Source organism: Colletotrichum karsti (assembly GCF_011947395.1).
Source record: "Colletotrichum karsti strain CkLH20 chromosome Unknown Scaffold2, whole genome shotgun sequence".
Classification (NCBI taxonomy): Eukaryota; Fungi; Ascomycota; class Sordariomycetes; order Glomerellales; family Glomerellaceae; genus Colletotrichum; species Colletotrichum karsti.
The window spans coordinates 129,879-144,766 of NW_024065902.1; the positions used below are offsets into that span (position 1 = coordinate 129,879).

At 51.2% G+C, this 14,888-nt stretch overlaps 5 protein-coding genes across 5 annotated transcripts; 2 read left to right on the forward strand and 3 right to left on the reverse strand.

Annotated features, from left to right (window-relative positions):
• Nucleotides 1-45: 45 nt before the first annotated feature.
• Nucleotides 46-865, forward strand: CkaCkLH20_00586 (uncharacterized protein; the record flags this gene model as incomplete). The annotated part of the gene is made up of 2 exons (XM_038883306.1): nt 46-196; nt 249-865. 2 exons carry the CDS (start codon nt 46-48, stop codon nt 863-865), a joined length of 768 nt encoding a protein of 255 aa, XP_038750901.1.
• Nucleotides 866-4,523: 3,658 nt separating this feature from the next.
• CkaCkLH20_00587 (uncharacterized protein) lies at nt 4,524-5,693 on the reverse strand (the record flags this gene model as incomplete). Its single annotated transcript, XM_038883307.1, has 2 exons — nt 4,524-4,935; nt 5,119-5,693. The coding sequence occupies 2 exons, from the start codon at nt 5,691-5,693 to the stop codon at nt 4,524-4,526; spliced, it is 987 nt and encodes a 328-aa protein (XP_038750902.1).
• A 587-nt stretch (nt 5,694-6,280) lies between these two features.
• CkaCkLH20_00588 (putative aldo keto reductase protein) lies at nt 6,281-11,475 on the forward strand (the record flags this gene model as incomplete). The annotated part of the gene is made up of 4 exons (XM_038883308.1): nt 6,281-6,359; nt 6,415-6,960; nt 10,538-11,069; nt 11,121-11,475. The coding sequence occupies 4 exons, from the start codon at nt 6,281-6,283 to the stop codon at nt 11,473-11,475; spliced, it is 1,512 nt and encodes a 503-aa protein (XP_038750903.1).
• A 261-nt stretch (nt 11,476-11,736) lies between these two features.
• On the reverse strand, nt 11,737-12,306 carry CkaCkLH20_00589 (uncharacterized protein; the record flags this gene model as incomplete). Its single annotated transcript, XM_038883309.1, has 1 exon — nt 11,737-12,306. The coding sequence occupies one exon, from the start codon at nt 12,304-12,306 to the stop codon at nt 11,737-11,739; it is 570 nt and encodes a 189-aa protein (XP_038750904.1).
• Nucleotides 12,307-13,402: 1,096 nt separating this feature from the next.
• On the reverse strand, nt 13,403-14,710 carry CkaCkLH20_00590 (aldo/keto reductase; the record flags this gene model as incomplete). The annotated part of the gene is made up of 6 exons (XM_038883310.1): nt 13,403-13,938; nt 13,994-14,117; nt 14,175-14,247; nt 14,298-14,416; nt 14,474-14,561; nt 14,664-14,710. The coding sequence occupies 6 exons, from the start codon at nt 14,708-14,710 to the stop codon at nt 13,403-13,405; spliced, it is 987 nt and encodes a 328-aa protein (XP_038750905.1).
• Nucleotides 14,711-14,888: the final 178 nt, after the last annotated feature.

Genomic DNA, 14,888 nt, shown 5'->3' on the forward strand with positions numbered 1-14,888 from the left:
CCCACAGCGTTCATCTTTTTCACACCACCTGTCCTACCGCACACGATGCAGCGCCCTACCCTCGTCCTGTTGTTGAGCAACGCCCTTGCAGCCTGGGCCAAGACGCCCGATGGCTTCGCGCCCGCGTCCAACGTCGACCTCGTCGTCGCATATGGAGACCAGTCTGCGCTCAATGGTGTAGATCTGGCCAAGAGCCGTAAGTATCCCTCACTCTACGAAGCAAACCTAGACTGACACCATCACCAAAGTCACGGCACAAGAGCCAACAGTCGGCACAACCGAGCCCCTAACCGGAAAGTCCTACGCAATAATCATGGTCGACGTCGACATCCCCACCAACAACCCGCCTCAAACCGGCACATTCCTGCACTGGGCCCAGACAGACCTCACCCCGGCCGGCGCCCCGACGACCCTCAAGCTCTCCGACGGCACGCAGCGCTCCATCAACACGCTGACCACCAACGCGGCCGCCATCGCGGACTACAAGGGCCCCTCGCCGCCGGCGCGCGTCCCGCTCACGCACAAGTACATCGAGATCCTCGTCGACACGAGCGAGATCACGCCGGACGGCACCGCGGCCCTGCAGACGCTCTCGACGCGCGGCGGGGTGGACGTCAACGACGTGCTGACCAAGGCCGGGCTGGCGAACAAGGTCGTCGCGGGCAACTTCTTCACCGTCACGAACCCCGGCCCCGCGGCGAACGCGGAGAGGAGGACGAACGGGACGGGTACCACGACGCCGAGCGGGGGCATGACGAAGCCTTCTGCGGCGCCGTCTGGGATTTCGATGGGGTTCAGGGGGGTTAGTGTGTCGGTGGGAGCTGCTGTCGTTGGTGTTTTTGGTTTCTGTATGGCGGCATTCTAAAGCAAGGCGCATTTTGGCGACGGGCAGCTGTGGATCGGGATGATAAAAAAGCTTGGTTCATTGTGTTTTTACTTGGCTAAGAGCGGTTATTGCCCGACGAGGAACGCGCGGCGCAGGGTGCTGCGTGTTCGTTTCCTGGACGGTTTGGTCCGTCTCAGGTAATGTGCGTAATAATACAAGCTCAGTTTCATCTCATCTTCGGAGGCGTGTCCCCTGTTTCACAACGGCCGGGACTTCGATCGGCACGGACATGCCGAAGTGGGGCCGTGGGTATCCGATGCGGGGCGGAGCTCCGCCGAGAACGACTCGTTCACAACACGGGAGGACTTGCTCTGCTGCAATGGTTTTGCTTTATGGAGAAGTTCTGTGTCCGTGGCTCTCATTGCGGTTATAACCGAAAGGTAGGAGAAGAATGCATTTTGACATTGAAACGCCCGTAATTCTTCGCCAGCGCATACTTGCAGATGAGGCGTCCTATCAGAAGATAGTAGCCGCACGCAAGGCCACACTGGCTGACATCAAAGCAGCGGGGTAGTCTAGGCATCCATCTTGGAATACCGTCGATGGGTAAAGTGGAAAAAGTGAGGGACAGGCCGAATGACTTCGGCGGCCTGATTTTACACGTTAATTACGCGGAACATTGCCTCTTATCTGAACACTAGGGATCTTTCAAGTTCTGTAACTCATATCTAACGGATATGTCTCTTCAAGCATTCTAAGCCGAGATCATTTCGTTCCGATCATGGCTAATTGGCACTCAGACTGCGTTCTACCTGATGTCTCCGTTGGGGATGACATGATTCCACGGTGCCGAACTTGCGAATCGTCCGCACATTGCCTTCTCGATGACATAAGAGAGCATTCCAAATCACTACCTTCAATCCCCCTCAACGAAACGTATGGTGACATGAATCTTCATTGGCCATCTACGGTACCTTATCGGCAACTGCCTCGGCCTAGTTCATTGCAAATCAACTCACGCTCTCCCAGCGACGACAATAAATCATCGCAGGGCATTGGATACCATACGGAACACACCCGAGCACGCATCGAATTCAAGCAGAACACGTACAAAGATAATCTGGCATCTGATCAGTTTCGCCTAGCTGTGTTTTCCGCGCCGCCAAATGGAAATCGACGTTATCCAATCCACCTGTCTCTGGAAACGTACAATGATAATCGTTTTCCTGAGTACGATGCAGTATCATACACATGGGGCGGTGAAGGTGACGATTCTCGCCGGTCAGTATGCCATATACACATTATCAGCTTTCTCTAGAGCTCTGACAGAGTTACCCTGAAGAAGCCCATAGCCTGTTGGATGAGGACCTGACAATAAGTCACAGTTGCCATCCTATTTACATCGGTGATCGATGGGATGTGATATTTCAAACCCAAAACTGTTGCGCCATGTTGCGGTACCTCCGTCCTGTACGAGGAATACGGACGCTCTGGATCGACGCTATCTGCATCGACCAGAGCAACGCGGAAGAAAGAGCAGTTCAGGTGTCTAAAATGGGCAATCTTTACACTAAATGCTCACAAGTATGGGCATGGCTCGGCGAGGATCTTGTCAGCAACATGGGGCAGATGCCACCGGCTAGGCGTTGGCTTCACGAGCTTGATACAAGGTAAGTTTATCCGCACGGTATTGCTGCCCGATATCGTTCTCACGCGAAAACAAAGTTCTTCTTCAGGGTTCACGGCTATGACCATAACCAAGTTGCTGCAAAGGCGGTATTTCAGCCGGCTTTGGGTGATCCAAGAGTTGACATTAGCTCCCCGCGTCGTCGTTCCGCTTGGAGACACCGTCTTCTGGGCAGACCGCATCACCGCCAAGAAGCTCAAAAAGCCTACGTCGAACCGTGGAGAGCTCTCTTGGGGGAAGACAGCTGCATCGTGGTTCAAATACGTTGCTCGAGGACAGAAGAAAAGCATAAAGCTATGGGATCTGATGGTGTTGACCTCCAAGTCGCATGCTTCAGACTTCCGAGACAAGTTGTACGGCGTACTTGGTCTGCTACCAGCGAATCCCGACGCAGCCGACTTCATGATACGTGCCAATTATACAATCTCCGCTCGACATATGGCCATTGGTTTCTTCGCTCACTGCATCGTCAACGACCACAAACTTGAACTATTCTATTCTGCAAGAGGAACTTCCGCAAGTCACGAACCATCTTGGATGCCCGCATGGGAGACCCAGAAAGATTGGGAGCAGATATTCAAGCCGCCTGTTGAGCTTATATCAGATTTCCACAAGTTTGACGAGGCGGTTTGTAAGTACGGAGATGATCTGGCTGATCAGAAACTTAACCGCCAAAGGGATACCCGCTCTGCCCATGGAATAGTCGTGAGGAAAGGAATACGATTCACTGCAATTCAAGATCCCGCAATAGCTTACGACAATTGGACGCCACTCACTGATTTAAAAGAGAGAAACGACTTTCGACCGCCTCCTTGGCATTCGGATTTCGGCATGGATCCCAATACTGCCTCCATCTCTCTATGGCTAACGAAAATTGCCTCCATTAATTCGATTCCAACGCCGGTGAAAGGCAGCTGTTTTAAATATATGGCTCTTTACGAAATGAAGCATGACGCCACAAGGTCAATTTTCGTTGCCAGCCGGCATCCTCTCGAAGAGATTGTCCAGCAAGGCGACGAGATATACGTCTTGAACCCTGACCAGCACCAGGATGTTTCCAAGCAGCAGAAGCTTGTTTACATGATTCTGAGAAGGATAGAAGACCAAGCGTTCAGATTGGTAACCTGTTTCTCTTACCTTTGCTTCAACACCATCGTGAGCTCTGTGCTCGACAGTACAGTACAGGAACGGCCGATAGCAGAGATCCAAGAAACCCTGGCCGAGAGAATGAGTTCTGTTCAGGGGCATTTGAACAAGCTGCTATACGAATACCGAACTTCGTCTGGAGATTGGATTTGTCACACACTTCGACAAGCTTTGCCCGGACACAGGACTACAACTCTATGGGAGGTCCTCCCCGTTCTGACCGGCAATGAGACTTTCCATTGGCTGCACAAGAACTCCAAATGCACGAGACTGCAAAAAGGAGTTGCAGATGGTTTCCTGGAGTTCACGTACGGGCCTGAAGACTGGGAGCTCGAGAAGGATGTTTACCTAGTGCCTAACCTAGGTATCAAGTGGGAGTGGCGTACGCAGAATCGACGCTGGAAAGGCTTCCCTCAGCAGCGCGTAAGCGACATTTGGAGTGATATACCACTAAACCAGGGAGAAAAGGTTTGTTTGAGATGCTCGATTGAGAACATCAAAAGCCAGCTTGAAAAGTTGGAAGACGTCGTTAGAATTAGGGCATTATGGAAGACCGGACTGCTAGGAGACACCCTCGATAGTTTTGAGTCGAGGCTCTGAGCGGGCCCAACTGAAGAGGACTACAATACGCCCTCGCCGGTACGAAGGGAAAGCCTACTCAGCAATGCGAACTTGGACGGCGGCACATATCAAGTCATTATCATGTGACTTCCAAGTTTTCATACAACAGCCAAGTCATTCGCACCCAGAGTCGTAATCATCTATCAGGATAGCACCAAAATGTCGCGGGGAAAAAGGTTGAGATATCAAATTTGATCAACGTACGTCTTTTATCTCTCGCCTTGCATACACTGCATGTGATGTTCAAAAACTCATGCTTTCTGCGACATACTGCTTCCCGCTGCCAGTATTGTTATTCTGAGTTCCAGAGCCCGTGTTGTTGAACTTGATGGTGTGTCTACCACCGGGAGAACCTTCATCTACAGCAATCGGCTTGTCTTGTTGGATGTACCGATCCAAAATGGCCCTCGTAGCGGCTGCAGACGTAATGGCTGCATAAGGCTGCCACCTTTTATTCTTGTGGCTATCTGCATAGTCGCAAACTCCCTTCACGACAACGCACAGGATTTGATCCCACATGCCAGCACCTTCCATTTCGAAAGCGATGATATTATGCTCCTTAGCGAGTCTGTCGCGATGCTCTCCAGACTTCATGACGGTGTCGCCAGAGGCTACGTTGCCGACATGAAGCCGAGGAAGTTGAGTTTCTGAGTCGCTGAGACGGTCTCTCGATATCGTATGCTCTGAGTCACATCCAAGGTCCGTACAACATGCGCTAATGGCTATATCACAGCCTCCAGCGTCGCTACATCCACAGCGTCTTGTTTTCCGGTCTTGATGGAGGTGGAGATAAGTTGACCTGAAGAGCTTATCCTCTATCGTTGCTGGGCGAGTATACCGAGTTCGACGGCGCTTGACAATGGCCTTCTGTTGAATAGAATCAAGAACGTCGAGTGCTCTGTCCTCAAGCCGACCCAGTCCAAACTCGGTCTCGAAAATCCCGATTAAAGAACGGATATCCAAACTAGCCCGACCAAGATTGTCGTCAACGGTATCCTTGCGGGTGAACTTGTCTGGGTATTGTCGTCCAAGATCGAACTGGACGACCCGTTTGCTAACCACAACGTCTCCAAGAACGATGCCATTAACCTCGCCTCCATGACTGGGAACGCCACCGCAAACGCCGGCCAGGATGGCAATCTTCAATCCCGTATAGCTAGAGCGCAGAGCTGCAGCTGCTCCTGCCGATCCGACTTTGCCCATGTTGGGAAGCAATGCTAGAACAACGTTGTGGCGTCCCATGCGCCCGGTAGTGTAGCTATTCGGGTCATTCTGGGCTTTTCCGAAGCGGTCGCCGTCCTCGTCCCAAAACTCATCAAATATCAGCGTGGCTGCATCGTATTCGAGAGGTAAAGCGCACACCACGGCGACCTCGAATGCTTCGCGGCGCTGAGGGGGAGCAAAGTTAGCCATCCAGGCGACCTTCACTTTGGAGTTGATATTGTATGTTTCCCGGTTTGAAAGGCTCAATTGGAAGAGATGGCATTGAGATCGTTTGCAGGCGAGTCTCGAAAGATTTGAAAAGACCTAGCCTGGTTTCACGAAGAGCGGCACATGATGAGTGTCTTGGAAGTCTGTAGACTAGGCACAATAAGTCAATTGTAATAACTCCGCCTCATTATCCGGCACCGAGGTGAAATGCTCGGTTTCCATTGGGTTAACCCTCAGACAATTAGTGTGGTTCCACCGGCCGTTGGGTATGGCGAGATATCAATAACCAGATTATAAGGGTGGCTGCATTGTATTGCGCGGCATATTGCATTTGGTGGTTCCACCGGGCTGACTGCATATGCACTTCCCCTCACTCGACAAGGCGGCGAGGCAACCCGTCGATGTTTTTAAACTGGCATCCGTCGCCGCAGCTTCTTCCTTCTTTCGTTTCCTCAACGGCGACTTGCTACAGACACTACACAGCGATCATTGGCGGCTCTGCGCCGCTCGTCCGGCCAAAAGGGACTATTGCCGTGGATACCCAGAATCAGTCGGTGAATAAGCCCGCCATGGTATTTTCCAACTATGGCACTGGGACTCAGAATAACAACACTGGCTCTGGTAATCAGTACAATGCAATCAACTTTTGTGAGTTTATCGAAGTCCGGGGTGATTCACAATGAGCTGCTAACGTTTTATCCAGTGGCAGAGAAGAAGTCAAGCAGTTTTCTTGCCGATCTACGAGTCACCGACCCACGCGATGACAAGATCCGAATCGAAGACACGAAAGGGGGCTTACTTCGTGATTCATACAACTGGATTCTCGAAAACGAAGACTTCTGTCAATGGCGAGAGGATACACAGCGTCGCCTACTTTGGATCAAAGGCGATCCTGGGAAGGGAAAGACCATGCTGATGTGTGGTACTATTGACGAGCTGAGACAGAGCGGAGAGGAGCCCATACTTTTCTTCTGTCAAGCCGCCGACGAAAGGCTCAACACGGCGACATCAGTTCTTCGAGGGCTTCTCTATGCGTTATTCTGCCAATGGCCGTTACTCACAGAATCCTTTCTCGGTAAATACGAAAACGCAGGAAAACAATTGTTTGAAGACGCTAATGCTTGGAATATTTTACGCGGAATGATGATGACCACAACGTTGCACGAAAGCCTCGAAGGCGTCGTCCTCGTCATAGATGCTTTGGACGAGTGCACATCAGGTCTTGATCAACTCCTTCGCGTTATCACAAGTCTTTCGGCCCAAGTCAAGGTCGTTGTGTCTAGCCGCAACTGGCCAAGCATTGAGAACGGCATGGCAGCTGCGACAGACCAAGTCCGAGTTTCTTTGGAACTAAATGACCAGGCTATCTCCGCAGCCGTGGATAACTACATCTGCCACAAGGTTAAAAGGCTTTCAGCATTGAAAGGGTACGACGACACCATGCAAGAAGATGTTCGGGCTCACTTAACCTCAAATTCCAACGACACATTTCTTTGGGTGGCCTTAGTATGCGAGCAGCTGGCAGAGCTCAGAAGCTCGAGACGACACACACGCATTCAGTTAATGCAATACCCACGGGGCTTAGAGTCACTCTATGACCGGATACTGAGCGATATTCTGAATTCCCCGGACAAGGACACATGCATACAAGTCCTGGCTCTTACATCCGTGGTACACCGACCACTACACCTCACGGAAATGACGGCTTTTCTTGATCACAAGTCCCCGCTGGAGGATATAATTAGCGAGTGCAACTCAATTCTCACTGGTAGAGGAGGCTTCGTCTGCTTTGTTCATCAGTCGGCAAAGGACTTTCTGCTTGGGCCAGCTATTAGCAAGGTAATGCCTTTTGGCATAAGTCGCATACATGATTTGGCATTTTCGAGGTCGCTAAAAATCATGTCACGCACTCTTCGGTTCAACATGTGCAACCTCGAATCACCTGGAACGTCTGTTGAGGATGCGCCGGTCGACGTTGATGATCCACTGAAATCGATTCGGTACTCATGTTTTCACTGGATCGATCATCTTAGCGATATCAGGCCAGCACGAAACGAGCAGCTCGGTCAGGTCCTGGCATTCATGCGGAAATATTACCTTCACTGGGTGGAAGCCGTGGGCCTATTACAAAACTACTCTGAGGGCGTTGACTGTATATCCAAACTCTTGTGCGCTATTCAGGTACGTTGAAAAGGACCTGGACACACTTAATGCACATATTAAATATGATTAGGACTCGTCGGAATGTGCCAAAGAGAGACCATTCGTCCAAGACGCTCTTCGTTACATGCGATACTTTCGTTCTGGGATTGAGCAAAGTCCACTTCAAGTCTACGCAGCGCTTGTATTCAGCCCGAAGCGAAGTATCATCAGGACACACTTCCGACAACATGAACCGGACTGGATACTTACAAAGCCGGAGGTAGACGACGAGTGGACAGTTTGTTTGCAAACACTGGAAGGCCACAGCGACCAGATAACATCGACCACTTTTTCGCCGGATGGACTTACACTGGTATCTGCGTCATTGGATGGAGCCATCAAGCTCTGGAGCACAGCCACGGGTCAATGTCTGCAAACAATCAAATGTGACAGACCAGTCATTACTGCAGTGTGCTCTCTAGATGGGTCAATGATTGCGTCGGCTTTGGATGACGGAACCATGAGACTTATTGACACATCCACCGGTAAAGAAATCGTCACACTCGAAGACGAGTCTATTCGCTTTTCAAAATCGACAGTTATGGCAATTTCTGGAGATGGTACGCGTGTAGCTTGTATCAGGGCGGGCAGCATTCAGCTCTGGAGTACGGCCGAACCCTACAATTCGCAAGTCCTTCGCGACTACACTGGATGGGCCATCTCAATAGCCTACTCCCCCGATGGCACCACTATAATCTCTTCACATCAAAACGGAACCTCTAGACTTTGGAACTCATCCACAGGTGTATGTTTAAGGGTCTTGGCAACCAGTCTTGATACGATGAGTCCCATGGTCTTCTCTGCAGACGGCTCCTCCGTTCTTGGTTTCCGTACTTCTGACTACAGCCTCACGGAGTGGAGTGTATGGACGGGCGAGTGTCTCAGCACACGAAAGTTGCCGCTTCTGACGCGATCTTCACATATTGGCAGTGTGACTATGTCGGCGGACGGCAAAAGAATTGCCGTCGTTTGCAACAACTCCGGCCAGGATGAGGTGGAACTATTCAATTTGAACACAGGTGATCACCTGGGAGTATTGGAGGGTCACACAGGCCACATTGAATCCCTGAGAATCTCAAACGACGGGTCCCTCCTCGCAACTGCCTCGTATGGGTACACCATTAGGCTATGGAATATTGAACAACTCGAGAATTCGAAAACACGACTTGAGGATACTTCTCCGATGGAAGCGTCGCAATGCATTGCGTGCGACGAGTTCCAGTCGGGTTCAGGCTTTACCGCAAAGGTGTCCTCTATGTCACCAAGCAAACCCGAAGACACAGTCGGTGAGGCATGGATGTTACACAGATACGTTTCCAATTTGCTAACTCATCCAGCTCTCGAAGCAGGAGTTGAGGGCCACCTTTCGTTTTTTCACGGGCTGCCGAAATACATGGCCGATGAGCTTCCAATCGCTTTCTCGGCTGATGAAAAACGCATTGTCACTATTTCTAACATCGTTGCTAACACTGACATTAGTGTTTGGGATGTCGAGCTGGGGCTCCGCGTTCAGCGACTTGCAAGGCCACGAGGCCTTTTAAACGTCCTATCAGCTTACCTCTCCGACGATAAATTTCTTGTCTTCGGCTGCAGCAAGGAAGTCGAGGATGAGGATCAGGTTTTTGGAGTATATGATCTGACTACTACACGTGGGGTACGCATAAGCAAATGGGGTCGGGGATCTGAAATCACCTTGCCATATGAGTTTATCTTTCTGAGGAACGGTTCCCGGCTCGCGCTGGTGTCCCTAAGGCGGTTCAAAAGGAATCGTGTATTGGAGGTTTATGATGTGGCCTCTGGTGCTCGCAAGGGGGAAACCATCCTGAAGGAATTCGATCCCTTCCTACAAACAGAGGATATAGACTGTCTAATGACGGGATATGATCTCCTACGTCATTACGGCAGTATCAAAACGATTGCGTTGACCATGAAAACGCTTGATGTTGAATCGGAAGTCGGGTCCGAACTGCACTGGCGGTACCTGTTCGGACCTGGGGTGGTTCTCCAAAAGAGCTACTCGTATATTCCAGACAGCGAATGGATCAAAAAGGGTTCCAACAACCTGTTGTGGTTGCCCCAGGAATATAGGACTGGGCTGTTCGTCATAGGGAGCTCTTCAATATGTTTGGTTGGGCGCCGAGGTAGACTTACTTTATTAAAATTTGCATAGCCCTGACGGAAGCAAAACAGAGTTGCTTTGTCTTCAAAAGAATAATTTCACATGTATGATCATAATTCCATTCCCAACTCGAGATACCCGATTACCTGGCCACACGTGATGCTTCAGTCTGTTCTCAGTGCAGACTCCACCTTAAGACGTGCACGCAAGTTGTTGGCTCGGAAGCTACTAAACCCTTCAAGAACACTACATGGCATTTGACCTTTGTCAAGCTTATTCAAAATGCAAGGAAACCCTATTATTTTGGCAAAGGCATTCATTCTCAAAAAGGGTATAGATATCGTGACTCAACATCGCTAACATTGCGCTGACGTTTCACTAAGCCGGCACGATGCCCTTCATTGGTCTGGGAACATGGCAAGGCAAGTCTTTCCATAAGTGAATATTTTGCTGTCCATGTACTCATCAGAGCCTGTGTACATTGACTTTACTAACCAGCCCAAAGGCCAGCCCGGCGTCTCGGACGAACCCGCCATGATAGCCTCAATCGTCCACGCCCTCCGCGCCGGTTACCGCCTCATCGACACCGCCCAGATGTACGGAACCGAGTCCGTCGTAGGCAAAGCCATCCGCGAAAGCGGCGTCCCCCGCGAGGAAATCACAGTCGTCACCAAGTTGTGGCACAGCTACCACCACATGCCAGGCGAAGCACTCAGCAAGTCCTTGGAACGACTGCAGCTGGACTACGTCGACGTTTATCTCATGCACTTCCCGTGCGCTACCACGCCGGACATGAAGCCTCTTGGCATCGAGGGTTCCCCGACTTTTGTGGAGACATGGAAGATGATGGAAGGTCTTGTTGGTCCCAAGTGCAGGGCTATTGGTGTGAGCAACTTTACGCAGAAGACGTGGGCGACCCTGCTCGAGAACGCGAGTGTCTTGCCGGCGGTCAACCAGATTGAGTTACATGCATTGAATCCTTGCTTGAACTTGGTGCCCTACTGTCAATCCAAGGGTATTCATGTCATGGGTTGCGGGTATGTCACCTCGCGGGGATATTGAAGTATGTGGGGCTGATGTCTTCTTAGGATAATGGGAGGCGCATACGGACCTCCTTTTGACCAGCTTCTGACTAATAAGATCTTTGTCAATTTGGCTAAAGCCAAGGGCTGCTCCGTCGGCGTGATCCATCTCTCATGGGTTGTTCAGCGAGGTATTACGGCCATCTTCACCAGCAAGTCGCACTCGCGACTCGAGGATAACCTTCGACTCGTAACTCTGAACGACGATGAGATGAGCATTATGAACTCTGCGAAGGACATCATTGGCGAGCGCCGAATGATTGACATATTGCGGGATAAACCTGAGGGGAAGCTGACCGTCGTCGGCGCAAGTATGGTTGAGTTGGGATTTGAGGATGACGAGGGCAACTTCCTAACCTAACCTTAGTGTTAATGAAGTTATCAAACTCAGTTGAATTTCAAGGATTGCCTCAATACGCTCCGAAAAGTTTAATGTTCAATATTCTATTATCCTGTCTTATCCTGTCTTATCCTGTCTTATCCTGTCACTATCTAGATTCTATAGTATCATGCTCTCGATCACTTTCCGTAGCAGCTGCTGGCATTACGATGCACACTGTACCTTCAAGCAAGTCCCAGTTCCCTTGCACGCATATAACCTCTAGTGGGTATCGTTTCCAACTTAAGCATCCTGATCACAGCTCTTCCCGTCATCCTTCTCCTCATCTTGGGGGAAGTACGGCGCCTCAACCGCGGGCCCTTGGTTGACAACCAAGCTGTACTTGAGCTTCCATCGGCCATCCTTGGGGTCGACGACAAACAGATCATCGCACCGCTCGTAGATGCGGAACGTCTTGGTGATGTCGTGCAGATTGGCGGAGTCCCAGCGAGACCAGGTGAGGTACGTGCTGACGTTCGCCGAGGTGGCCTCGGGGTTGTTGAAGCGGATCAGCGCGTTGCCGACCTGGTGCTCGATGAGCGCATCACCGAAAGCTGCGGCGATGTTCTTGCTGGTCTCAGCGAGGCCGGTGGAGAGCCCGCCGTAAGCGCCCAGGGGACGGCTGTCGTAGATGATGTCGTCGGTCATAGCCTCGTTGAGGCGGGAATACTGCTTGGTGTCGAGGAGGGAGGCTAGGAGGTAGGAGGCTTGGTGGATGGCCTCGTAGGGGTCGGGGGTTGGACTGCCTTTAGGAGAGCCGGCGACGGCAAAAGTTGCCGTGAGGAGGGAGAGGACTGCGGTGGTAGCACGCATAGTGACGATGGTAGATCTGGCAGCGTCGAGATATGAATGAAAACAGGAATGAATGATAGTGCAATAAATAGAAGTAAGAGTGGGTGATCAAGATAGAGAGAGCTGAATGATTTTCAAGAACGGACCAGAAGGTTATATAGACTATTATATACTGGTGAAGCCAGAAGTTGGTTGTCCCGTTTTCTGACGGAAGTTCCTATGCTTTGCTAAACGCATAGGCAATGCGCTCACTCCTCCAGAATAATTTGGTGGCGGGGCAACAACGTGTTGAGTTTTGGAGGAACAAGCCTCAAGTCAGCCGCAAGGGGATCGCGCGCTCTTTCGTTACCCAACCCCAGATGTTGCCCAGTAAACGCCATGGGACAGACTCATGATCAGAGGTTCTTTCGTAGACCAAAACCTGTGAGGCGTTCGATCATGTGGAGGCAAATGTTTTACTCTTTCGGGCCGTTTAGATGGGTCAAGGACATATTCATTCGTGGTGCTTGTTGACTTCTGCTGTGGTTCTAAGCATTGACGCCACAAACAAGCCACGATGTATCAATACTCTGTCCTGTACCAGTGGATTTCTCAGTACCTATTTCGAAAACCATGGCTTAAATGCCTTCTTCATATTTTTTCAACTTGGCCAAAACCCTCGAGGCCAACTAATCACCACAGGCTTCCTATCCGGCAAAGCAACCTACAACGCTAATAAGTGCCCTTACTCTAGGTTTGGAGACTCTACTTACTTACCACATTGATAGACTGGAGCATTCAAGTAATATGTCGACTGAGCTCCAATACCCTCCTTTGGAATACCCTCCTTTGGAATACCCTCCTTTGGAATTTGTTTTGGCAAAAGAATATTCTTGCTTCGAAATCCTGCTGCTAGTCAGTGGCGTATAAGTTGCTGAATATAAATGCTAGGATAATGACATTGCGGATCTAGTGCCACTGAACTCGACCCGCCCACAATCTTCTTCAGATCAATTCATCTTACGAGATGTCACATATTTGAGATGTGGGTGTGTCTATTACATTTCTTTTCATTATTCATAGAGTCGTCTATCTACATCCGTCTAGGCCGCTCTAGTGTCCACATGGTATCACATATTTACAGCTTGCGAACGACGCGGTTAGCAGCGCCCTGCTCCTCCTTCTCGTCCCAGATGTTGATGTTCCAGCGGGGCTTGTAGGTGAAGGGGATGTTGTAGCGGCGGGGCTGCTTGCCGATCTCGTTGATGGCGGCGACGTCCTCGTCGGAGATCTTGACCTCCTGGAAGTTGGAGACGATACGGCTGGGGGTGACGGACTTGGGGATGACGGAGTGGCCGCCGACCTGGGACCAGGCGAGGACGACCTGGGCCGGGGTGGCGTTGAGCTTCTCGGCGATCTTCTTGACGACGTCGTGCTCGATGAGCAGGGGCAGGCCGAAGCCGTTGTTGCCGAAGGCGGAGTAGGCGGTGATGTGGATGCCCTTCTCCTTGGCGTACTTGATGAGGGTGTCGTTCTGCTGGAGGAGGGGGTGGCGCTCGATCTGGTTGACGGCGGGGACGACGCCGGTGGCGTCGATGATGGTCTGGAGGTCGTCGATGGTGAAGTTGGAGACACCGATGGCCTTGGCCTTGGTCTTGGGGAGGTCGATCAGGGCTGGCAGACATAAGTTAGTAAGTGCGCGGTGAAATCGTTGGTGTGATGTACTGACCCTTCCAGGTGTCGACGAGGGAGACACCCTGGTCGAGGTCGACCTCGTTGTCGTCGCCGGCAACCTTGGGGAAGAGCTCGCCGCCGTTCTTCTTGAAGGCAACGGGCCAGTGGATGAGGTAAAGCTGAAGAAGTTAGTTCGCGTTCATGTTTAAGTCATACCAGACGGCAATTGTACTTACGTCAAGGTAGTCAAGGCCGAGCTCCTGGAGGGTCTCGTCGAGGGCAGCCTCAACGTTCTCGGGGCGGTGGTTGCTATGGAATTATTAGAAAGAGGACTTCATGAGCCACAGGTTTGAACCTACTTGTTCCAGAGCTTGGAGGTGATGAAGATGTCCTCACGCTTGAGGCCGGGGACCTCAGCGAGAGCCTTCTTCAGGCCCTCACCAACCTCGGGCTGGTTCTGGTAGATCTTGGCCAAGTCCTGAAGGAACAATTAGTATCAGCCACGAAAGTAACATAAGACCAAGTGAAGACTCACGAGGTGACGGTAGCCGGCCTTGAGGGCCTCGTAGACACCGACAGAGACTTCACCGGGCTTGGACTGCCAGGTGCCGTAACCCAGAGTGCTGGAATGAGGGGTCAAAAGTCAGTGAAGCTCAAAGCAGGAAGCGGGGTAATAGGATCGGCAGGGGACAGAACGGGAGGATTTCTGACGGCGGGAAACGTACGGGATCTCGGCGCCGGAGTTAAGCTTGGCCTTGTTACCGAAAGACATTTTGACGTGAGTTTTGCGAGGTTCAGATATGGGATGAAGAGTTTGGGAGCTATCGTGAGAATCACCAGCAGATGTTGTGAGAAGGTAGGTGGCCTTTTTAAACAAGTGAGGGGTTTCGGGGACATTGCATCATCGTTTGTCAGAATGAGCTGCGAACCCTGATGGGTGGGAGCCGTGA